Raw genomic sequence first — 25,835 nt, forward strand, 5'->3', positions numbered from 1 at the left:
TGTGTGTGTGTGTATATATATATGTATATATATATATATATATATATATATATATATATATATATGAGCGAGCACAAGAGAGATGGGATAAACATTTGAGATTTGTTAAAGTTTATTTTAACCTTTTATTTTAACTGAAAGCATTACTGTTGTCATTAACAAATTTTAATTGCTTTACTTCTTAAATATCACTCGATAATACATATAAGTAATTGACGAATAAAACACCCAATTTTCCAGTTAATGTTTCTAGTGAACACAATTATTACACACAGAGCCATATAAAAAACAACAGTGTAGAAAAGTGAGCTTATATGCTACCATTAGCAAAATCCTATTGCTATTGAACAATTATACAAGAATAAATGTAATAGAAATCTTATATCTTAACATTGAGTTACTTTTTGCTAATTCATCTATTTTAATGCTTAAGTCAACTCGTTAGACATTAGACTCTGAGTGACAGTAATAAGCATCTCTGAAATGACACAATTAATGGTAATTGTCATTTGCTGTCTTCTCGCTGTAGTCACCTTGTGATAAAGGCTAATAGTTCAGATTGTTTCTAGTTTTTGTAAATGGGAGAGAATATCAATATCAATACTAGTACCACACAGTACAGTCAGCAGTTGTGTTTATTGCCAAATGCCTCATTATCAAGAGCGATCAATCATCCACTGACGATCCTGTTGCTGATCGCCCCCGGCAGTGTGTAGAAGAGCAAGGCAAGAAACAGTGCCAGGATCAGCAGCACCAGGGCAGCTATGATGTACTTCTTGTAGTTCTTCCAGATCAGATGGAAGAAACACTTAAAGGGGTTCACAAACCAAGAGAAGGTTGTATCTGGTCGACTAGAAAGAGAGAACAAAATATAGATATAATACTCGACTTTAAAATGTTTAAAGTCAAGGAAAAGGGTTGAACAGTATTGCTAGTGGTATTACTCTTCCTCCCATTTGTAAGCCAATTATCCAGTTTAGTAGAATCATACTTGGGTTTTTCTAGCGGTTCTGGCTCCTTGCGTGCTCGACCTACAGGGTTCTTCTCTACTTCTTCAGCTGTTACCAAGTGGAATTCAGCTTCCACTTTTCCCTACAGCAAACCAGTTGAATATTAACTCCAGTAATGTACAGAGTAAGCCACACATTGTAGGTTGTAGGGGTTTTTTTGTTTTTGTTTTTAACTTAACAAATTTTGAGTTCATCTGAACAGAAAAAAAAAAAGTGGTGAACATACTGTAAGATCATCAGCCTTCACAAAAGGCCACCAGCCTTTGGCACGTTTCTGCTGGAAGATGGATATATTGTCACTGGTGTTATTTAACATCTCCATCTTACACTCTTTTGCTGTTTTGGCACCACGAGGAAACCCATGCAGGTCCAACTCCACTGAGCCTGGAAAAATGAAAGAGACACGACATCACAGGAGATTTGTGATAATGAAAAGAAAAATTCACTTCTATATTCTTTATATAATTACATAAGTCTAAATTCTAATCAACATTTCCAATGGCACATACAGCTGAGTGCAAAATTTTGCATAACCTCAGGACAAAATAAAGAAGACAAGTTTGCGTCTCCCTTTCTGAACGTGATACAAACTTGTATTCCCACAATATTCCTGCCTACAACCCGTTTTGTATCCTCTAACAGCTTTTGGATCCTCTCAGTTGTGAAGTTTGTTACAGAAACATACGAGGGTGCAAACATTTGCACTTAACTGTAGCTAATCCTAACATGCAGATTTCTTTGCACTATTACATTGCAGTATACTGTCTTACCGAGGAAATCATCTGAAGACAATCTCTCAAAGTCCCACACCTGTAGCACTAAGACTGCAGGCAGCTTCTGCTCTGTCTTGTCCAGAGAAAAGATGTTCTCACGTTTGCTGACCACGACCAGTCTCTCAGCTGGAAGGTAGTAGAAGGGGAAAACGAAGCGCCAGTTGAAATTGCCCTCACCAGTCAGAGAGTTGTAATGGACATCTGTTTCCTGGGCATCATCTTCAAGGCCCTTCACCCATCTGAGGATTCACAGAGGGAAGAGTGAAATATCTCATAACTGGTAAGAGACCATATACATGCAGATGTTTATTGCCACACGTGTGTCAGTACAATGTGTGGTACAGGTAACTCCTTTAGCAGACTTCTTACTGGTTAAGCACACAGTCCAGATTTACCCTTTAATGTAGATGTCACTGGACTGTTGGCCCGTTATGAAATTGGTGTCTTCCAAAATGACATCTTCTGTGTTCCAGATTATGATCCTCAATTCATATCTTTGGAAATAAGAAATATAGTACATCAATAATTGCATAGCACAAAGATGGTTAATGTCTAATTAGCTATGCAGTGTCACCCTTTGGGTTTGCGGGGAGAAATGTCCACAGGAGGTCCAGGATGAGGCATGTCCATAGGAAAGATATCTACCCACAGCTGCAGCTGGCCCTAAAGAATACACATGGATATAGGAGGAATCCGTCTGAACTCTCAGCTCTGAATTCTTTACCAGGTTCAGATCTCCAATAATGACTTGGACACTAACCTGAACATTTTTCACCACTCAAGCCAGGCATTATATGGCTTTGTACCCAAGTTAAAGACCCTCTAGCACCATCCTGCTGCCCCCAGTTTGAGAACTGATGAGCTACACCAGCGGTTCGTAACCTTTTTGCGAATGCGACCCACTTTTAAGGATGACATTTTGTTTTGTGCCACCACCCCAGTAGCTCGTTAGCTCTACTAACTCAGTGGGATGGTTGTGCTTGGATAGATGACACCAGGCAGTCCAGTCCAACTGAGGAAAAGACGTAGATAGTTTGCACCAGTGCTGGAAAAACAGCCTCACAGAGATAGGTCGATGCGAATGGGATTGTTTTTTTCTATGACATGTCGCTCAGTTCTCGGAATTCGGCGTGCAGGGATATCCTGCTCTGTGAACCTCAGGGTACAATCGTTTAAAATAAGTTTTCCCACGACTCCCCTGCTACAGTATTTTGACCGCCCAGGTTAAGAACCGCTGGTCTACACTGACAAACTGATGTTCGCTAGTTAGCCCAATGTCTAACAGAAAAACAGCATTACTCTAAAGACAGTGCTGTTCTCATTCTGTCAGTTCAAATTCTGATAATCCTTTACCATTCTTGGATAGCCTTAAACTGACTCAAAGATCAGCTGAGAAAAAAATGCAGTATGTACTAAGCTAACTCTGATTTAGACTCTCTACCCTGTGTGGACCCTTGATGTGTTATAACTGCTCGTAGCTCAGGATGCTGGTTGTACCAAATGTTCTACCCCAAGGTTTCAACCAATAAATTATACCTGTAGGCATTAATATTTGGTTTATAAAACCATAATCAGGTATTTGTTAAGACCCTGGAGAGAGCCTCATCACACAAAACACTTAGGACAGTAGCTCACTGCCATACAAGGATGAGCAGAGCTGTATAAGGTTTAATGTCACCAAGAATTACCTGGTCCATGCCTGGCTTGTCCTTTAGGTAGAGGGTGCGGGTCTCGATGTGCTCTGGCACCAGTCTGCATCCCACACCTGGCATTTCTTCCCACTTGTGCAATACCTTCAGTGCCAAATGTTCATAGGACTCAACTACCTGATCTGAAATATTAAAGCACTCTCTCAGCATGACATTTAACCATCAAAAACATTTAACTTCAAAAATGTATTCAGTTAATGTGATTATAATCACCCTCATCAATAAAGACTGTTTTTCCATTGTAAACTTTTTCTCCAATGGTGATACAACCAGGAGTGAAGCGAGGGCTGTCAAGTCTGCTTTCTTTGCATAGCTTAATCAGCAAATCAGTCGGTTTAACGGCATCTCTCCAGGCATTGTAGCCCTCACTAGCAGTTATATAAAACAATTTAGATTATATATAAGGGAAAACAGTAGGGGAAATTTAGATTATATATAAGGGTAAACCGTAGGGGAAATTTAGATTATATATAAGGGTAAACATAGTGGAAATTTAGATTATATAAGGGTAAACAGTAGGGGAAAATTAAGCTTTATGTTTATACTCACATGGCGTATTCAGTTGGGATGCCACATGTTGCTCTGTGTCTGCTATAAAATCGGTTCTCCAAATCTATTTGTGTCTCTCCAATCAAATCATCTCCACCAATAACATCAAAATCATAGATGAGAATCCTCAATAAGGATTCCTTGGGGAAAGATGCTTGAATTTCAAAAGATCTGAAGAAGAAAAACTTTTTTACAGATTTGACTAAATCAAAACACAGACTGCCATCCACCATACAATATACTCACTTTTTGCTTCACTGTCTAAAATTCTTACCTGCCAAACACTGGGTTGAGCTGTTTAGGGATGTAGTTGTCTCTGTCCTTGATTTCGGTTTTTCCTAGTTTCAGCACAATGTAAGGATCTGCCTTTCCATCAGGGTCAGCTGGATGGAGGTTTGTGGCCTAATTAGGAATTTATTCAGTTTATACAGATGTTGCACAAAAATCTGTCATTTAAATTGTGATTATACAAAACGATTATACATTATGAGATTTGCAAATCATTGCATTGTGTTTTTATTGACATTTTACACAGCGTCTCAACTTTTTTTTGGAATTGGGGTTGTATATGATATGTCCTGTTTCAGGTATTTGTAAGGAACATCAGAGCTGAATGAATTTCTATACAACAAATTCTTCTACAAGTGCAGTGCTTACATTACATGCATTGATTCTTAATTAATGCAGACTGTGCACTGTTATTAAAAAATCCTTATTGCTATATGTATTGTATGTGAAAGAAAAAAGTTTGGATGGTGTCTTATAGAGAAAAGTGGATACACTGAAATACATAAGCTTGCATAGTAGAGGAATTGTATAGTAGATTAGTGTTTCTGAAAGAATTAGATGAAAACTTACTGCAACAACGTACACACGGATTAGGACGTTTACAGCGCAGTTGGGGGGAATACCCTGGCTTATTTTATACTCTCCAGAGTCCAAACACCCTTCCTCATCACCATCAGGAAGCTTATACAGACAAAACCCAGCCTGGAGAATGACATTGAGCAGATATTTTATGCAGTCCCTAGCTAATCACAATGTTAAAAATCTCTTGTGGCGTCGGTCTGGTAGTGTAATACTTGTAAATAAAACAATTCTATACACAGAAACTCTTACACAATATTAACTCACCTTGAATTTCCCAACAAACCTCTCAGCAGCAGAGCTCTCTTCCTCATTTGCCTTACCACGAAACAGTTCAAATGTTTTGACCCAGTCATCAAAAGGGCCAAACTCTGCCTCCAGCTCTTTGTCATATATCTAAAGGGGGAATCAGTAAGAAAAAAAAGGAGTAGGACGCTTTACATCAGGTCATCTAAAAACTACACAGTAGGACTGACAGTAGACATCAAACCCCATGATTAAGTGCCAATCAGATCAGACAGTGGAGTTACCATTAAGGTTGCAGTCTTGGTCTGCTCAGTCACAGTCTTGAAGTTGAACTCCTTTTTCTTCTCTTTCATTCCCTTAGCTTCAAGGTCAAATGCAACATTTATTATGTGGTTTTGGTTTTCAGTTAGAAATTTCATGAGTTTAGCAATAAATAAATAAATAAATAAATAAATAAATAAATAATATATATATATATATATATATATATATATATATATATATATATATATATATATATATATATATATATATATACACACACACACACACTGTAGAAACAATTAGTAGTATTGCAAGTAGTAATAATTCATGAACTGCATAATGTTCTTTGTTGCCCCATTTGGTATGGTTATGGCCAAAGTCTGCCAATGTTCTTTCCTTTTAGTTTTTCACTTTTAAGTAGATTTATCCACTAACAAAACAGCTACATGCAATGGACTGGATGTTCTCCAGCTATTCTTACCCATAGTGTTTATTCCATCTGTGAGCAAGTTCTGGAGAGGAGGTACTGCAACACATCACAACATGTGTGTGTCTGAACGGGGCTAAAACTTGCAGGATGTGTTTCAGTTCTACTGATGAACTGATGGTTAGAGGAATGGGCTAATAAAATCAAATTGTTTCTTACCAGTTTCATAGATGCTTGGAAATGGGTTGACCTCTCTTAGTTTCGACTATGGATGAAAATATATCATTATAAAAATGACCAAGTAAAACAAAATAGATTAGAATTAGGATTGAACTGGTGATATGAGTTTAATCTGACCATTTGGATTTTCTCCATTGAAGCATAGTATTTCGACCACCAGTCAATGACGCTGTCAGCAGACTCGTCAGCAGCAGTGCGTTTTTTCCGTTTTGTAGATCTACGCTTGCTCTTCTGAGAGACTCTGTCCTGTGTGAAAGAGTAATACCAGGGACTATTCAGGAGCACTGATATCTTGTTGTTTATGTATATCTGAGTGTTCAACCCACCTTCCTGTCCTGAGGCACTGGCTCAGGTGTATGAGGAGGCTTGCTGATCTCCTCCTGCTCTATAGTTATGTGTATGTCCTCACTGGTTTGCGCTTCAGTGCCCTCTTGTTCAGGAAGTGGTGTAGCTAGGAATGAACAGGCATTCACTTCAACAGATATAACAGAGATTATGGGAGCTGCTCTGGATATATACAGTACTGTCATAAGAATGTAAGATTTGAAGTTTGGTCAAGATAAAAATAAAAAATAAAAAAGGTCTTTACGCTCTATGCTGGCTGGCTCAGGTGGCTGTCGTCTGGGAGGGGGTAAAGATGGAGGCGTGTATTTGAACAGACCCAGGTTGTTTATGACATGGCTGCCCACCAGAGTGCTCCTGCCAAAGGCTCTCCAGTCCACCACAGTGATTGTGAGTGGAGGGTGGAGGTACTCGTTCTCAGGCAGCTCCTGAATAGATGAACAGGAAACTATGTTTAGACAGGTAGGTCAAATCCATTTCTGGATTTCTCAAAATGCAAATCAGTTTGAACAATCAAACTGAATCTCGTGTGTGTGTGTGTGTTTTCAATGTGCAGTATGTCTTTACATCAGACGTGTGGACAAACACATCAGGTAGGCAGTGAAGGGCCTGATCAACCTGTAATAGTCATAGTGATAACAGCAACAAACATGGCAAATGGCACTTGTCTCTGTTGTCTGCTCCAGATTCATTCAGAATTGTGACTGGACATTGGGCCTCATTTATCTGGATATGAACTGATTTATTTGTAGATCGTTTGTAGGAGCATTTACATAAGAAATTTGGTATTCATGAAAATGTGTTTTTTTTTTCAGAAAAACTTTGGTAACCTAATCATGTCAGTGATTTCTCACCTTTCAGGTGCTATTTTTGCATTTTGCTCATTATGTCAGGTGTGAGCTTTGGCTTTTATGGGGTTTTGTGGGTGTCAAAAAAAGAAAATCAACTGTGTCGTGTACACACTCGATCATTTACGGGTGATTGCCGTTCGTCGACAAACACATCAAATCATCGTTCCTGAAACTTTTTTTTGCCTGCGCAAACATTTATATACAACTTTACTAAAAGACTGATAAATGAGACCCATCCTTATGTAAAACATTTATATTCTCTATACTGACACCAAACTAATTATACATGTACGTTTTGACTGCCCCACACTAGCTACCCAATATACAATGTGGATACACTAGCAAATGCTGTGCAAGACACTGAGATCATGATCAATTAAACAAAAATGAGATGTAATACAAAATGCCTTTGGAACCATCAACAACACACAAAACAATGGAATATCTTTTGACAAATAGGACATTAAGACAATGTCAGCATTACCACATCAAAGGAGTCCACAAGCACGGTGAAGTTTGGGTTGCTCTTGTAGCTCTGTATCACAGAGGAGTTAACGCCTTTTCCTGCACACTCAATGAAGACCTGGGGCCGATCCACAGGAAGGAGCTGCACCTTTTTCAGTTCTCTCAACCCCCAGAACAGAACCTAAACCACACACCTTCTTTTATACACTGCACAATTTTTCACACATGAAAAGTGTCACTTTTCAGAATACAAAAGTAAAACGTACAAAGTAAAAAATCATTTTAAATCTGGCCAATAATGTTAAACTTACTTCAATTCTGTACTTGCAGAGCACAGGTCGGATGTATGAAGGCACAGGGTAGATCTGGCCCTCAGGGTCATCTATCTCAGGTAGAGGATGCTTTCCTGTCTTTACATTTAAGTTTGTGGTTTAGAGTGGATTTCATAATGTTTCAGCATAATGCGCTTTATTTAATACAAGATGAAATAATACAACATAATGCAGAGTAATCAGGAAATATCGAGATGAATGTGGTGAGATTGTCCCAAAATATCAAATAACCCCTGAGACATTGACCTGTTTTAGTAGCTTGTATGATTTTGTTCTGTACCTGGATAAGCTCAAAAGCTCCAAGTATGTCGCCACCGGACATGCTCCCATAAAAAAGTGGACTGTACTGCAGCGGAGGTGGTGTGTATGGCTCCTCGTTGAGCCTGACCACTGGTACAGCTGTAGTAGAGCCCAGATATTCTGGCTTACCCTATGAATTGAAAAAAAAAGAAGGTATTTTAAAGGAAAAATCCACCCTGAATGACTTGCATATTAATTTGTAATTAATATGTGGTCTTCAGCGGCATCCGAGATTCATACAATGAAAATGTAGCACCATCAACAAATTAGCAGAAGAATCACTAAGCACATTGCAAATATTTCAATATAAACATATTTAATGCGTTTCAGGGTAGAGATTTCCTTTAAGGTTTTACCTATAAATGAGCAAAGATATGTAAAAGTAAGCCTTAGTAGTAATGGAGCTCCTTTTTAATTTTGCTCCATATATCATTTACTACTTATCAACTGAGCTTTAAAATCTATTTAAAAAATATAAGAACATGTAAATGCACATCACCAATGAAATGATTGAAACTCTTACCAGTGCGTCTTCGTCGTAGACCTCAATAACAACAAGAGGTGGCTCTTTTACTAGCTCGTTGAGCTCTCCGTACAGAGACACCTTATTTACCATCAACATCTGGTTCCAAGTTGGGGTAAGAGTCTGGTTAATTATCTAAGGGAAAGAAGAAGTAAAAATGGTTAAAGGTAAAAGGTTAAAAGACTAAAGATACCAAGTCAATTATACATCGTGTTCTCATTCTGTATGGAACATCTTTCCCAGTAGCAAAAAGCATGAGATGTTTAGAAAAAATGTGACCAGCTGTCCCTGTTGATTTACAGGAACAGTGTAAGCATATCAGAAGCTCAACATCATGGCTTCCTGACTGTAGAGTTATTCCTGAAAAGTGTGTCTATCTCAAAGAATTTCGGACAGGTTTGTTATTAGCATCACATCTCTCACATTATAGATGTGCTTACTGCTGTGCACTGAGTGTTGGAGAGGAAGGATACTCTGGCGAAGGGGTCTGACAGGCCTGTGCTGTCTGCAGCGATGAGCCCACGAGCCTGGTACATATGAGCCCTCAGCTGAAACTTTTGATGGTCTAAAAAGAAGGACAGGATTGTATCATTCAAAATATGACTCACTGCCTCATAACTTGTCACTGCTGTAGTCCTGAGTATTAGCACATATGTAGGTTATGTATGTGCGAGAGTATGAGTGAATATCAATATTTAGTTGTGTTTCTCTCTGATTTTACATTTTGCATGATTCTGGTCAGTGAAAACATGACACATTTCTATTGTTCGGGGGGGGGGGTCAGAAAAAATTTATATAAATGTAAATAAAGTCAGTACTGTTCTTTCGTATCATTTCATTGTTCTTAAATAACTGTTCAGTGGTACTACATTTTCCATTTCTACTTTCTTGCTTTATTTTCTCATCATACATTTTGTGTCTTAAATTTTATAGGTCCCCAGGAAAGAGCTGCTAAAATCAACAGCTAAAGGGCATCATCATAAAAACAATAAAAAATAAATAAATAAATAAATAAAGACTGCTCTAAATGATCATTTTAAAACCTCCTGATGACTGGTACCTTTATAGAGTAAACTCTCGGGAAGAGAGCTTCTATCCTCCTCTGATGATAACTCTTTTGGCTCAAAGCCTGCTGGGAGATTCTCAAGCATATGGGATATCTCTCTGCAATTCCCCAGCCACAAATACACATCCAGTTTAGCCTGCACTATCCAGCCAGCCGCTCCACGCTTGGACGGGGGCTGAGAAAGGAATGATCAGACATTAAAGTTGGATCAGAAATTCCTGCCAGGAAATAATTTTATTGAAAACTTTCAGATAAATTTTTTTTTTTTTTAATTATATAATATATTAAATAACACTTAGCAGTACAATACCTTTAGGAACAAGGTTTTGATCTTGCCACAGTCTATCCCTCTTTCCACAAGTTTGTCAGAGTAAAGCAGGTGGCGTGCAGGGACACGGGCATATGCTATGCGTTTATTATTACTGAGCATCCACACAAATACATCTGGCAGTGTGTGCTGTGGCTGAGACCAACAATAGACAGAGCACAGTATTATTAAAATGGTAAAGACAGTTGATTCCATGTATATACACACACACAAAGAAAGACAAGGATAAAACACAGGATGTGCACAGACCTCTTCCACCAAGAATCTGATTCGATGAGTGAGTTTCTGTGCCTCTTTCAGCATCTCTTTGACGGTTAGAGCTTTTCTCTTTGGTTCAGTGATGGTTCCAGCTACTCCTATCATGCTTTCCTAATGAAGAGAGAGTGACAGAATCAAATTGTCACAACAAATGATAGAGAGATGTCGCAAAAAGAGAAATGGAGAAGCTGCTCAGACAACATGCTGTGTTGCTTGTTATCCCTCACCAGTTCCTGTTTGCACAACATGAGCCTCTTCTTATCCAACATTGTCAAATGGGTTCCTTTCGCCTGCTTTTCAGCAAAACTCATAAACTCCCTTGAGATGAAAAGAGTAATACAGTCATAAAGCATGAGGAGATAATCATATGATCATAGAAAGTTAGGGTGGTACTTAACCATATAGATAACCATGCAGTTAAGGACCCAGAAAGCAGGCAATTCATATTCCAAATATATTACAGTTTAAATACATAATGAAAAGTGTATCGTGGGCCGATAACGTCCAAATGCATATGGATTTCTCCACACTTGGTGAAGCTGTGGCTGTGTTGTGAAAGAGGTTATTGCCATTTCCTGGCAGCAATTCATGGCTGCTACTGGACCATTACCCATTTGCTATATGGGAAGAAGTAAAGTTTTTCTATACCTGGCATCCTTACAAAATTCCTGTAAAACAGCACGCATAAAAGGCTCTGCGCATGGATCCACCATCTTGTCCAGTTCTGTTACCTTGGCTACTCCATCTTCCTGGTTGAGACATGACATGATCATAAGCCTTAACCCATCAACAACTCATATGGTGTAATTCTGAACAACTGTATGCTAACTTACAAACATGATGGCTATCCTGTCCAGCATGTTAGAATGGTGGAGGCGGTATGTCCAGTCCTCCCAGGAGCTCCACACATAGATACACGGTTTCTTATTTGAAATGGGTAAATAGAAGTAGTTCCTGCACAGACAAGATAATAAAACTGTAGTGAAATGCATTTTAAAAGATAGCATAAAAATGAAGAACTCAGTCTACCTGATTCCATCTCCAATAAGAGGCTTCTCTGGAGGTGTGGTGGATTTGCATGGCTTTGATGGTTGACTTTCTAGAAGAGGAGTAGTCATGGCAGCTTCTTGGCTTAAAGGATCAGGACTTTTCTCTGCTTTTTTCTTGGAGGTTGGTGGAGCAGCACCATCAATAAAGTTACCAAAGTTTCCTGGATAACCAAAGTTGTATAAATAACAAGGTGAAATATTAGTCAACCTTATTTTTTATTATTATTATTATTGTTATTATTATAATTATTATTGTTGTTACCAATAGTGAATTCAAAACTGATATGTTTGTCACCAATTCTCCTGTCAATCATAGTAGCCTCAAACACTGTACCAAAGAGCAGGAAATTCTCCTTGTCCTCATCACTGATCTACACAATTAAACAAACCAACCAACCAACAGAAATTACTACTGAAATTATAGACATAAAAATAAGACTAGACAGAATAATTGACAGAAAGGGTATGATAAGCTCTTCACCATTTCAGGTGGATCCACAGGCAGCACCATGGCTCCCATAGACTTGCTTTTATCCTCCTCTCCTCCACCTGCCCCTCCTGCTGCAGCTTTGGGGTCTTTAGTTGCCGATTTCCCACCCTTAGCATCTTTAAAAGGCATCTTGATAGAGAGCAGAGATTTTGACTCAGCCCCTCCAGAAAGGATCTCCACAGTTAGCTGGATATAAATCCTTCCTCGAAATGACACCCCTTCCCCTATTCCTTCATTCATGTCCTGACTATCATCCACAAGCGTGGAGTTACGGGCTGAGCCGTAGATGTTGACCCAGGCTGGACCAAATGTGGGGAGGAAACCTAAATATCGAAGAGAAATACCAATGCAAGGCCACTGAAAAGCATCAAATGTACACTCACACACAAAGTCTGATTAAATCTAAGATATACCTTTATCTCCATCCTGGTCATTGGAGATTCTGCGCAGATCAATGTAGTGAGTCCCAATGGCTACATCATTCATGCTACCCTCATCCAATAACTGGATCTTTAGCCTCTGACACAAAGGAGGAAACATCTCTTTAAATATCACCTGCTCATTCCATACAGGGTCTGCTGTGCTCTTTTGTGTGGAGGTCCGGCCCTGTTGAAAGGCAAATTGTGAGCAAATGTGAGCGTCTATCCACAAATAAACTGAATAGTTCTGTGAAACAAATTGTTTATGCTACATGAATGACACTGTTGCTCCCATTCACTTACAAACGGAGTGTAAATGCTTGTTAAATAGACTTACCACCTGTCCAAAGAAGGATACTACCACATATGGATCGATAAGAGCTGTGTTGTCGCTAACAAAGGCCTTGGTCACATTAGCCATGATGCTAGAATTCATTCTGGGAAGACCTTCTGCTCTGTACACTTTCACATAATAGCGAGCCCATGGGCGCATAGATGGGAAGCCTTCAGGCAGCAGTGGGTTCCTGCATCAAAGCGGGATTTTTTTTATTGTATATTATTGTAGTATTGTTTGCATTAAAGTAAAAAGAGTGAAGTGGTTCATCATAAACATTTTGGTCTCAGTTTGGAAAGCAGAATATTGACACAGACAGAATATTGAATTAGTAAGCTTACTGTACATGAGATTGTATATGGGCTGATTCAGATCATTAAAGATGCTATAATCTCTTCTACGGATTACTCATTCTCTAAATAAATAAAAATTACTTTTCTATCTGCTCTTCAGTGTCGCTAAACTTCTGAGAATGAGGCAACACATCTCCTTTCCCCGTCACACAGATGTCACACTTCAAATGCCCTTTGACCCCTGTGTTGACATCTATGGGATCCATAAGAGCTGCCCATTTATTGATAAACTGATGACCTGGAACAGACAAGACAGGCGTAATGACCTGGAAAACAATGGAAAATACAACAACGTGCCATTTTAAATAAGGGAGCGCTCACCAGGTTGATTGTAGACAGTTCCAACATCAATCTTAAACGTTCCCACACAAAAGCTTTTCATGATTTTTGAATGCATTACCTTTTGGAATAAAAAAAAAAAAGACCATATCACATTTTCTAAATCTCATCTGGTTTACACTGGAATATTCTTTTTATCGTCTACTAATATACAGTACTTACTGACAGTTTAATGACTTTGTCAAAAAAGATCTCTTGATGCGCAAAGAAGTCAAACACAAAATACTGTTGGGGGAAAGGGGTAAAGTTTTATTTGACTTAGGATACAAAAACTTATCTTAGGATACTGGAAACTTTTCATAGCAAAGTAAAGGGAAGTCACCTCATTGTAAAAGGGTGCATTGGTGCCCTCTTTTACTGATGTCTGTTTCTTTTCATCTCCAATTTCAATCACCACACTGGGGTCGATGTTCTCACCAACCAGCTGTCTAGCCTCTGTGATGTTGATGGAGATCTTAGAGGATTGGCCACAAAATTAGTTATTTCTTTAGTAAGACTTCATTTGGGAATGTATAAAAAGAAATTAATTCAATGTCATTCAATGTCTAATTTCTACCTGAAAACTCTGTGGTTTGCTTTCACTTTCCAAAATCTTGGTCACAGGCTTGGATCTTTTAAGACAAAGAATATCACAGACCACAAATATACTCTTTGTAAAGCACATATTAAATGTAGCAAATAAGTAAAAATCATGCACCTCTTAGTATTGATAACTTCTCTGAAAGACAAATAGGCTGAGAGGCTAGGCTCACTGCCAGGCACACGGACATCAATTTCTTCACCTGGTGGTTCTCCAGTAGCACTTATAATCTCCAGATCATCTAGAAGGATTAAGATATGGTTAATCAGGTTAATCCCCATAAAGGTTTCTGCATCTTTATGTGATTCTGTGTTTGCTTTGGAGGCCATACCCTGAGCACCTTTGTTTGCAAATACTAGAGCTTTGCCAGCTTTCTTCTTCTTCTTCTTCACTTTTATTCCAAAGACATTTTTGCTGGAAAGCATGAAATATTTAATATTAAAAACATCCTAGTCTATACGCCTTCCATTAATATTGGCGCCCTTGCTAAATATGAGCAATGAAAATTGTCTTTATTGTTAAACCTTTTGATAAAAAAAATTCACCAAAATATTTTTTTTGGCGAGCAGAAAAAAATTAGAGCAGAGTATTTTTGTGAATTTTTTTTTAACAAAAGTTGATCAAACAATAAAGCCAATTTTTCAGCCTTCTTTGCTCATATTTACCAATGGTGCCAATATTATGTACATAGGCCACTTGTGTATGTGTGTATATATAATTGTGTGTGTATGTATGTGTGTAATATATATATATATTACACACACACACACAATTATTTATATATATATATATATATATATATATATATATATATATATATATATATATATATATATATATATATATATATATATAATTGTGTGTGTGTGTGTGTGTGTATATATATATATATATATATATATATAATTGTGTGTGTGTGTGTGTGTGTGTGTATATATATATATATATATATATATATATATATATATATAAAAATCAGAGATGGTTGCGATAATCGAGGACAAAGTCAGTCTCATTTAGATAATTAATAAACTACTTCTGATCAATGCCTTACCTTTGTGATCCAGAGAGGTCTTTGTCTTGATCCATACTTACTTTTTACAAACTTTAGTCATCAAAATAAAACCTATTTCTGATAAACCATTAGACCAGGTTAAGACAGAAGTATCCTTGATGATATTCTAAGGAACTCTGTGAAGCTACTGTTGATACAATCCTGAGGAACCAACATTCCCTCCCTCTCAAGTCTATTTGACTTTCTGTGCCAAAAGGATAAACAGGGGTTGAGTTCAGTGGCAACTGTATGTTTGTACTCCTGCAATATCACGCAGCAGTGAGCACTATTACAAGAAGAAGAAAAAAAAAAAACAATAACATCACCACCACCCCCACCAAATTATTTCCTTTGTATTTAATACATCTTTTTTTTACATGTTAACAATGACAATGCAAAAATATAGTGACCAAGATTTATCGAAATACCTCCTGCACTTAATAATCAAATGCAACAGTATTAGTATTATTGATCAGTGTCTTTAATTAATATATTTCTGTGCAAGTATACAAGATTTTTTCACTGTGTATGAAGAACAAATTATTTTTGCATTTTCAATAATCCTTGTTACACAGTAAAACATGATTACTGACACCATAAATGTATTTGACATATGGCACTTGAGTCATAACCATGTTTACCCTAGTATGATGGCATTAAATACCTACAAAGTGGCCTAAAATTTAAATTATATAAAATGTTAAAGTTAGATGTTTTCATAGTACACCAATGACCAATCAGTCAAGAATGTTCAGCCATAGGTGCAAAAATGATCATCTGTTTAATGAAGGTGTCAGTGATAATGTAGTAACTATAAAGAGAACATAGGAACACACTGCAGTACATTACACGGTTTAGCTGAGGACAGTGTTTACTGAGTAAAACCAGGATGTAAAAACTGGTAGGTGAGCAAATACACCCCTGGTAAATATACAGATCAGAGCACCTGATGCACTGAACTTTGTATCTTGGGTTTCACTTTTTATATTATATTATATTATATTATGTGTATATATATATATATATATATATATATATATATATATATATATATATATATATATATATATATATATATATATATATATATATATATATATATATATATATAAAATACATACACATACACTATAAGGAAGGTATGCAACAAAACATAACACAAGAGTTAGACAAAATGGTTATGGGAAACATGGCTTTATTAATTAAGATTTTGCTTATTATAGTCTCTTAGAAAAGGTGAAAACAAAACATAATTGGTCATACATTAGGCTTCAAGTGTGTTATATTTAATCAGGTACAAAGGGAAATGGAAATCCAGCATACTTTCAGTACCCAACAGCAATGATTATGTATAATCTGTAACTTAGAGTCACCTTTTAGTCCAGTCTGTAAATATGTATCTCGTCACAATGCTGGAAATGCTTTCAACATGACACAGTATGCATGTAGACAATCTAAAAGTACACTCAAAAATATGCAAATAATTTGTGCACGTAGTGGGTTCCCATCATTACACAAGTAAAGTGCACAACATTATTACATATTTCTCCAAACCTTTCATAAAAATACACTATTTTCTTAAACATTTATTAACAAAACTATACACAAGTAAAAATACAATTATTTATGCTTCATTAATTGTGATATATACATGAACTTACTAACTAAGCCACACATGTGTAATCTCCAAAAACGACAGAAAACCATGACATTCATGTAATCTTCATCTTGCGTTTCTTTTTTTTTTTGTTGAAAACATGAGCATAAAACATGCTTTAGCTTACGCCACCGCATTGCTTGTATAATTGTATGCAAAGCAGTTAAACATGAAATTTAAATAAATAATACAGAAAACAGCATTGTAGAAAGTTCCACCATCTTGGAATTGGAATCTATGCCATGTACATTTTCACATTACAATCACAGAAACTGAATTTTAGAGTTATTCGCTTTGGAGAGTGGATTAGAGAGTTTTCAGAGTTTGAAAACACTGCTTTAGTGTGGATGGAAAGGGAAAATGGAAAACCAGTCAGGGTTGCAGTGGATTCAGAGCCTGATTCCTGAAAAAACAGTGTGAAGCAGGAATATACCCTGGATGGAATACCAGTCCATCTCACTGCACCATGCACACATACAGTCACACTCTCATTAATGCTTAAGGGAAATTTATCTTAACCAATAAACCTATTTGTCATGGGAGGTGGGAGGAAACTGGAGAACCTGAAGGAACCCCCATCAAAGATATGAGAAGAACATGCACAAACACTATCCCAAGCTCAGGATTGGGATAAGAAAAGATGCAATTTCAGATTTACCTGTTAATGTGTACTAGGTCATAAAACCATTTTTAAATTATAGTGTTACTCCTTGGCACATATCTTCTGCACCACCTATTATATCAGACACTTCCACACTAAAATTGTGTACTGTTCGGCGCTACACTGTCACTTACTGTGCCTATTGTTCTGTTTTAGTAGAATTGTACTGTCCTGTGTTGTTAGCACAAGTCTGCATGTACACTTTGTGTAGAATGTGTAGATCTTATTTAGTTCTGTGTCGTCTCATGTGGTTAGTGTGTTGTTTTATGTCGCACCATGGTCCTAGAGGAACGTTGTTTCGTTTCACTGTGTACTGTATCAGCTGTATATGGTTGAAATGAAAATAAAACCACTTGAACTTGAAAAATCTTCATCTAGGACTGAATTATTTTTCCTTAAAGTCTGTTTTGCAAAAATTCTTTGGAAAATAGAACGTCCATCATCGACCAACATTACACAGATGAGTATCATTAGTTATGTTTAATTATTTAGAACAACTGTACTTTTTAAATCTAATATACATTTCAAATTCATAGCCTTTGGTTGTGAAATATCTTCTGAGACCTGTGGGTATGTAGTATGAAAACAATCATAGATCAATGTCCAGATGCTGTATTTGTGAGAGATCAGATTCCCAACATATGTCTTGGTTACCAAAAAAACTCATACTCATGACATAGTTCATTAGCACAGAGCAACCTTGTCCAGCAAAGTGGTCTCTGATACAACAGTAATAATTCTAGGCCACCAGTTTAGATCAAGCCAGAATAAGATCAGATGTGCATGTCATTCCCCATGGTCCAACAGTAGCCTAACATTGCCCAAATAGGGGGGAGAAATATTTACAGGCACAGCAGACAAGAAGCACCAAAGTTTGCTCAAAAATACAGGGAGAAGTGCGAGCCCCTGACTGAGGAAGGGAGGGACTGTGATGGCGAGATCACTCCTCTACAGTTGCTAAGAGAAAAGAGCATCAATACCAGCAGGTGTTAAGACCAACGCCTGCAGCAAGTCAGACAGCGAGATGATTCCCCTCACCATATCCTGTTCGTCTACCAGAACTAGACGATGAACCTAGAGGACAGTAGGTATTCCATCATGAGCTCAGATAACTTCAGTAAAATGGATGTCTGGGGAGAAGGTTACCTTTCAAATCTATGCAAGTGGTGGGTTCCCATCATTACACAAGTACAGTGCAAAACAATATTTGCTTAAAATACATATACATAAGTAAAAATCGAATTATTTATGCTTCACACATGGGTGATTTCAGTCCAAAGTATCAACCTCGTAGTAAATAAGCTTTTCTTTCCTTATTTACAGTTAATATGAATAAACAGCAGTGTGGTTTTCTAGATTCAAATTAAGTATCAAACACGGAATAAATATAATCCTAACGTAAACACAATTTTCACTTTATTGAACACAGACTTTAAGCGGCTACATCAATGTTTCAGATGCAGAAAAATGTCTCTTATTGTAATAATTTACATGGATCATGGCATTTCTTTTTGCTTACCTCTGCTTCAGCTATGCGATCAATAATGGTCTCCAGGGTTTCATGTGGATAACACTTCAGCACTCCTTCAATACAGCATGAGCGGCCCTCAATCACTTCTCGCATTGTCATATTCAGGTTATTGTAATTTTTCTGAGCAGCCAGGTTCTATAGCCAACAAAATGCATGATACATACATTCTTATGACATGTCAGAGCTATGATTTTATTAAGGTACCATAACCTACACATATTTCATTTCATTTGAAATTCTAGGGTGTTGAATGACACTTTATTAGGTGCATATTTACTTTCAATCATTGCCCTTCTTTTATAATATATATATATATATATATATATATATATATATATATATATATATATATATATATATATATATATATATATATATATATATATATATATATATCTGATAAGTGTAGGAACAGGGAAGATTGCTTATTTTACTTACAATTACATCAAAACGGGAGTAAAGGGCCACCACCTTTCCTACATACAAAACAGACATTTCAAAACAATATACCTGTAAGTGATTTTATAATACAAATATAATTTTAAAAAAAGAATATGCAGTTTCTTATGGTTCCTGAAAATACCTTGTTCAGTTACAACAGGCAGTGCTGATACTCTGCGTTCAACAAATACTGATAATGCCTCATAAACCGTTGCAGTATCCTCCACTGTGGCGATCCTCTTGAAGGTTCCAATTTCGACATCCTGAATTCGCTTCTGTAAGAATCGAGGCTTTGGGATCATGGAACCCTGGGAAATCCCAATAAATTTGTTATGAATAATCCTAATGATTTGTTTTATTAAATCAAAATATATTATATTAAACAAACAATTAATGGCCTGTTCTATTAAACAGAACAACAAATTTCTGCAATGTGATAAGATAAAAAAAAAAAAAAACCTCTTACAAAGATGTGCAGAAATTTCAGGATGCGTTTGTGGGTAAGTATGTGCAGAACATTTCCTGATTCTGGATCGATAACAGGTAGCCTGTGAATCTTGTTCTTCAGTAGGGAGTAAATGGCATCAAAGAGGCTGATGATAGGAAACATAACTCTGTCACTGTTGGGTTATAGGAGAGGGGAAAAAAGGAACAGTTGTGGAGGGCGTAGTTGTACCTGGATTCGGGGGTGATGCTAATCAGAGAGTTGACGGAATACTGAAGGTAGACCTCTGAAACAAAACAGATTCAGGAGCTTAAACACCGGTGGAATTGAAACCAAGTGACTAAATATAAGCTATACAAGCAAAACTGTACACAATCACCTCGCCAGGTTTCAATCTTATGCTCTTCTAATTCATAGATCTGAACCTAGAACACAACATAAAGCAGGAAATGGAAATAAAAGTATTATTTCAATCCATTACTGTAAGACTAAAATCCATTACTGTAAGACTAAAAAAAAAATAATAAAATAAAATCGATCAATCAGTCAATCAATCAATCAATCATGGGAACAAGCAGCTTACCATGGGCGATTTGTAATATCGATGAAGAATGTTAATGAAATCTGTTATAGTAAGCATCCCTGTAAAAACACAGGTAACAAGAAATAAAAAATGAAAGAGCTTGGTTTAAAGTGGTCATTTGATAGTAAACAGTGATGCACTGGCTCAAACAAAAGGAAATGTTGGTTTACCAGCTATGACTAACATGCACATACAAATACAATAATGCTAATGTTAGAATAAGTAATGGCTTCTGGCACCCAAATTATTTTTGGAAGTAATTACATAGTGTGGTGGAGTGGCTATTAATACCTTGGAAATGGTGCTAGGGATTAGAGCACTGTCTTGCCATTTCCCACAAGTCACTGGGCCCCAGGTGCCTGACTAAAGTTAGACGTCTGGCACCAGAGAGGCTGATTCATTACAAATGAAGCCATGAGCGTAGGAATTCTGATGAGTCAGATCATAGCATCAAGTAATATTCCACATTTCTTAATAGAAATCATTTGCTCATTGCTCTTTTTTCCATCAAAGCTATAGACAAGGTCTAATGACACTTGTTGGAATTGATTATACTAACAGAATATAGTGACTTCTTAAGAGATTTGATATATTTTGTGTTCATTTAGCCTCAGAAAAAGTGAAATAATTAAGAAAGGATTTAACAAAATAAAATAAGCAAAATACACAGCTTAGAATAAGAACCACAGATGGATTCCCCATATAGTGCTGAATGTAGATTTATGGGTTAGGAGATATTACTCAGTGTCAGTAACCTGACTCAGGTTCACAAATGACCTAACATTTAAAGGTTAAAGGGCACAGCACTTGGTGCTCAGGTCCACATACCTACAAAACACTGCTGCTTGTTGTCCCATAAAGGTGCGGCTCGAACTCCGTTAGCGACTAATGCAAAGAATGCCTTCTTCACCTGTATTGCAAACCAAGGTGTAAAATTTACACAAAACTAATTCCTGAATATCCAGCTAAGTTGAAAGATATTTCATTATAGACCTACAGTCTCAGAGTATTATCAGGTTAGCTTAAATGCTCATAGGCAGAGCCAATAGCAGGAAGAGAGCAGGAAACATTTGTGCTACTGTATATAACCAATGTTGTTTCTGACCATGTCATCTTATTGTAATATCTAGACCACTAAGAGTTCATCATCTGAGTCAAATTCTGTTTCTGATAGGATAGTTGAGAACCTGCAGATTAAGTCTAGATTTTGTATCCATGAAGACTTTAGCTCACCTGCAGTGTTGTATCAAAGATGACCAGTTTAGAGCTGGTTGGTATGGCGTCATAGCAGCAGTGGTTCATGAAGAACTTGGTGTAGATGTATGCATCAGGATCTCGATCAGGCACTGTAGGAAAAGGCAGAGGAGGAGAGTCTGCAGGTCTGTCAGTCTGACTGCATCCTGATAACTAATATTGTTTTGGTGACTGTACAGTATGACTTTAGAAAATATGGTTCAACACAGAAATACACATAGGCAGAGAGTGTTAGCTGCTTGCAAAGATGATGAATACAAACAGCACACACTTAGGTACCTGTACTTTTCATTGTAAGACCTTCATCATCTATAAAGGGTACCTGGGAAAAAGTCAAGAAATTTTAAGTTTAAGTTTAAGTCCATGTGGTGGCTTAGTGGTTAAGGCTCTGGGTTACTGATCGGAAGGTCAGGGGTTCAAGCCCCAGCACTGCCAAGCTGCCACTGTTGGGCCCTTAACCCTCTCTGCTGTATCATGGCTGACCCTGCGCTCTGACCCCAGCTTCCTGACATGCTGGGGTATGTGAAGAAAACGATTTCACTGTGCTCTGTATATGTGACCAATAAAGTGATCTATGACTCATTATCATTATAAACGTATGCTTCAATGTATAAGTCTATGTTTCAAATTAATAAAATTGACACACATCTGCCAAACTGATGCTCATTCATCCTCATAACAAAGAAAGCTTGTCAGCATCATTAGGATCGTATTCTATGACTCTAGATTTGAGGATCAGAGTGCTGCAGTTCTGTTCAACCTGAGCCAAAATCTAGATTCCTGTACTGTCAGTGTCAGTCATAGAGCATCTGATATCATTTCTACACTTTATCAGCTTGAAGCTTCGGCAAGTTATATTGACCTTCTGTGAAAATAGGTGGACACTTTTAGTGGTAGTGTACTCTCACCTCGATGAGTTGTACAATAAGGATTACTGTATAAAACAATAATAATAATAATAGTGTCAAAACTGATTACCATTATGGACAATGCCTACCATCCCCTTCATAGAATACATTTTGAAGAGTATCTTCAGCAACAGGCTTATCTAACTACAGTGTAGCAAGGAATGCTATAGGAAGTGATTCCTGTCAACTGCTCCGTCTATACAGATCATTTGAAGTGAACCTGGATTTGGACAATTGCAGCATACAAATAGATTACACTATAATCTCTGGAGACTCATATTTTCCTATCTATTTTGTGTCTTCTTCTTATCCATTCCAGTTTGATCACTGCTGTAACACCTCTGCTTTTTGTTGCTTTAAAAAAAAAAAACAGCAAAAAAAAAAAAAACACCATGCTTTGTGTGGCTGCTATAACAAAGCAAATTCCCTTAAAGGACCAATAAATTATCCATCCATGTGTATATCAATTTTATTTATATTCAAGTGAAATCCAACATGTCCCACTGCACATGGAAACAACCATTTTCACAGAACTTACCTGACTGGCAAAAAAGAAATGCTTACAGGCATGCTGTTAATAATAATAATAATAATAATAATAATAATAATAATAAATATAGTGTTTTTCAGTGAACCAAAATCATAACTCAAAGTAGTAACTTAATTTGCTCATTATCTCAATAACTGACTGCAGCATTCAGAAGATCTATGCGCAACAAGATTTTCAACCACACACCTCTACACCACACATACCTCTGTTCTTCATAGTAATTTAATTACTGTATGCTATGACTGACCAGCACCTGTTGCTAAAATTTGTGTTACATGCTCACGAACACACACAGTGACTGTGTCTTACCTCAGAGAAAGGGTCCATGTCTGTGGGTTAGGGACTCTCAGGTTCACTGCGCACACTTCCCTGTACTAACCATACTTCAACTCTTCAGTCACCCTGAGCAAAGGAAAGCGGCGCAGCACTGGCTAATTCAGGAGGCAATCCAGGCATGCGAGAGACTGACCGGCCCAATGGGGGAAGGGAAAACAAGCATGTGTGGCTGTTGAGTCTGTGTGTATACACAGCAAAGAGGTTGGGCTGCAGGGCTCAAATTCTTCACCAGGAGTTTCTGCAGTAACTTCGGCTAGGAAGATTGACAGTTACTTGGGTGCTGACAAGAGCATGACTCACTAAAAGGAATATACAGTACAAAAGAATTTTAACTTAAATGCCCCATTATAGCAATAAATGTAAATACAGTCCCAACTGAAAGTATTGGAACAAAAAGTTTTTTTTGCTATACATTGGAGACATCTGGGTTTGAGATCAAAACATGAATATGAGATGATAGATCAGAATTTCAATGTTCAGTTTGGGTTACGATCTGGTGACTGACTTCACCAGTCTAAAACTTTTCACTTTTCCCCCGATAAAGTCCTTTGGTGAATTGGCAGTATGTTTTGGGTCCTAGTCTTGCTGCATGATGAAGTTCCTTCCAATTAGTTTGGATGCATTTCTCTATAAATTGGAAGACAGGTTGTTTCTGTAGACTTCTGAATTCATTCTGCTGCTACTATCATGAATTCCATCCTCAATAAAGATTAGTGAGACAATTCCAGAAGCAGCCATGACACTACCTCCACCATGCTTGGCCGATGAGCTTGTATGTTTTGGATCATGAGCAGATCCTTTCTACACTTAGGCCTTTCCGTCACTTTGGTAGAGGTTAATCTTGGTTCCAGAATTTTTCTGCCTCATCATTGTATTTCTTTGAAAATTTTACCCTGGCTTTCTGATTCTTACTGCTGATCAGTGGTTTGTATCTTGTGGTATAGCCTCTATATTTCTGATCTCAAAGTCTTTTTCCAACAGTGGATTGTGATAACTTCAACCCTGCCCTGTGGAGGTTGTTGGTGATGTCACTGAATATTGATTTTGAGTTTTTCTTCACAGTTCTCACATTGTTTATAATCAACTGCTTGCTGTTTTCCTTTGCTGACCTGTTGGTTGTTTGTCTTTTTCAGGACATTCCAAATTGTTGTAATGGCTATGCCCAATGCTTGTGCAATGGTAATTTTCCCTCTTTTCTCAGCTTCAAAATGGTTTTCTCCCATAAACAGCTGTCTGATCTTCATGTTGGTTTACCCCTTTTTATTTATTTATTTATTTATTTTTTAGAACAACAAATGCGGTCTTCATGGGTGAAACCCAGGGCTCAAACCAAGAGTAGATATTCAGAGCTATTAATTCTTTAAACAATCAATCTAACAAGGTATACCTGGGCAACAGGAAACAACTGTCAGTCACCTGTTGCCATATTTCTGATCACTTGAAATATGGGTGGATTCCAAAAAAGGTATAATGTTCTAAATTGTTGAAAAGAAAGTGGAAATTCTGATCTACCGTCTCATTCATCTTTTGAACTCAAACCCAAATGTCTTCGGTATATAGCAAAAACAAGAGTTTTGTTTAGCCTTGCTGTACCAAAATTTTCAGAGGGTACTGTATGACATTCACATCAAGATTTGATCGGTCTTAAAATCTCATTAAAACCTCAGATGGACACTACTATTTATGACTTTTAGAATATTTACAATTGCTAAAGTAATTTACAGCCTCAGTTCAATTATAGGTAACTAAAAAGTAGGATAATTGAACAAAGGCTGAAAGTGATCATGGGAAGCTGCACCAGTATCGTAAAATTCAGCATTGTTCTGTAAAGATCTGCTACTCAGTCAATAGCATTAGTAACTGTAAAGTGTGTTAGGATTTCAATTGACCCTTATGGAAGTGGCTATTTTTACCACCTGTGTGCCCTGCTGGTCATTATGCATCTGCTGCTCAGCTCACTATCTGTCTTCCAGAATGGCCTAATGCTAACCTTCAACAGATTTTTATTGTAGAGACTTGTAGAAAGCGTTAAGAGTATCATACGGTGTCTGTGAAAGCAACTTCAAATTTCAGCTGTATTCCAACAAACTAACTATGAAAACACACAAGTCAACAGAAACCGCTATGTGCATTAACCCATGAAGCCTAACCCCCACCAGAAGAAGTGCTAGTGTAATGGGCATCAAGCCAAAACACTAAGCAGTAAGTATTATAGGAACTGGTTCTAGCAGTGGCTTGACACACAAAGTAACTACAAACACTGGGATGTTTGTAGTGTCTGTAAATTGAGCTTCAAATAGC

General features: G+C 37.2%; 2 protein-coding genes across 3 annotated transcripts; both read right to left on the reverse strand.

Moving 5' to 3' along the window:
• Positions 1 to 94: 94 nt before the first annotated feature.
• Positions 95 to 15,341, reverse strand: fer1l6 (fer-1 like family member 6). Its single transcript, XM_017470415.3, has 42 exons — positions 15,169 to 15,341; positions 14,446 to 14,528; positions 14,232 to 14,355; positions 14,091 to 14,145; positions 13,857 to 13,988; positions 13,697 to 13,759; positions 13,517 to 13,595; positions 13,277 to 13,433; positions 12,846 to 13,032; positions 12,503 to 12,695; positions 12,081 to 12,412; positions 11,862 to 11,970; positions 11,580 to 11,760; positions 11,384 to 11,504; positions 11,199 to 11,299; positions 10,778 to 10,868; positions 10,542 to 10,661; positions 10,275 to 10,427; positions 9,959 to 10,139; positions 9,339 to 9,463; positions 8,899 to 9,033; positions 8,356 to 8,505; positions 8,055 to 8,153; positions 7,763 to 7,924; positions 6,675 to 6,855; positions 6,412 to 6,557; positions 6,203 to 6,331; positions 6,065 to 6,110; positions 5,900 to 5,944; positions 5,439 to 5,515; positions 5,176 to 5,304; positions 4,900 to 5,031; positions 4,316 to 4,443; positions 4,042 to 4,212; positions 3,706 to 3,860; positions 3,472 to 3,614; positions 2,358 to 2,446; positions 2,179 to 2,277; positions 1,781 to 2,022; positions 1,237 to 1,394; positions 992 to 1,092; positions 95 to 851 (listed from the first exon to the last, which is right to left on the reverse strand). The coding sequence occupies exons 1-42, from the start codon at positions 15,201 to 15,203 to the stop codon at positions 671 to 673; spliced, it is 5,520 nt and encodes a 1,839-aa protein (XP_017325904.1). The 5' UTR covers positions 15,204 to 15,341; the 3' UTR covers positions 95 to 670.
• Positions 15,342 to 16,352: 1,011 nt separating this feature from the next.
• prkag3b (protein kinase, AMP-activated, gamma 3b non-catalytic subunit) lies at positions 16,353 to 25,782 on the reverse strand. 2 transcript variants are annotated; one of them, XM_017469110.3, is made up of 12 exons: positions 23,508 to 25,782; positions 22,020 to 22,062; positions 21,720 to 21,832; positions 21,315 to 21,396; positions 20,487 to 20,545; positions 20,283 to 20,328; positions 20,135 to 20,189; positions 19,925 to 20,051; positions 19,601 to 19,766; positions 19,456 to 19,493; positions 19,006 to 19,152; positions 16,353 to 18,560 (listed from the first exon to the last, which is right to left on the reverse strand). In XM_017469110.3, exons 1-12 carry the CDS (start codon positions 23,523 to 23,525, stop codon positions 18,444 to 18,446), a joined length of 1,011 nt encoding a protein of 336 aa, XP_017324599.1. In that variant the 5' UTR covers positions 23,526 to 25,782; the 3' UTR covers positions 16,353 to 18,443. The 2 variants fall into 2 exon arrangements, with proteins under 2 accessions (XP_017324599.1, XP_017324601.1); XM_017469112.3 differs by lacking the exon at positions 22,020 to 22,062.
• Between the last annotated feature and the right edge of the window lie 53 nt (positions 25,783 to 25,835).

This window comes from Ictalurus punctatus, chromosome 6 (assembly GCF_001660625.3).
Source record: "Ictalurus punctatus breed USDA103 chromosome 6, Coco_2.0, whole genome shotgun sequence".
Classification (NCBI taxonomy): Eukaryota; Metazoa; Chordata; class Actinopteri; order Siluriformes; family Ictaluridae; genus Ictalurus; species Ictalurus punctatus.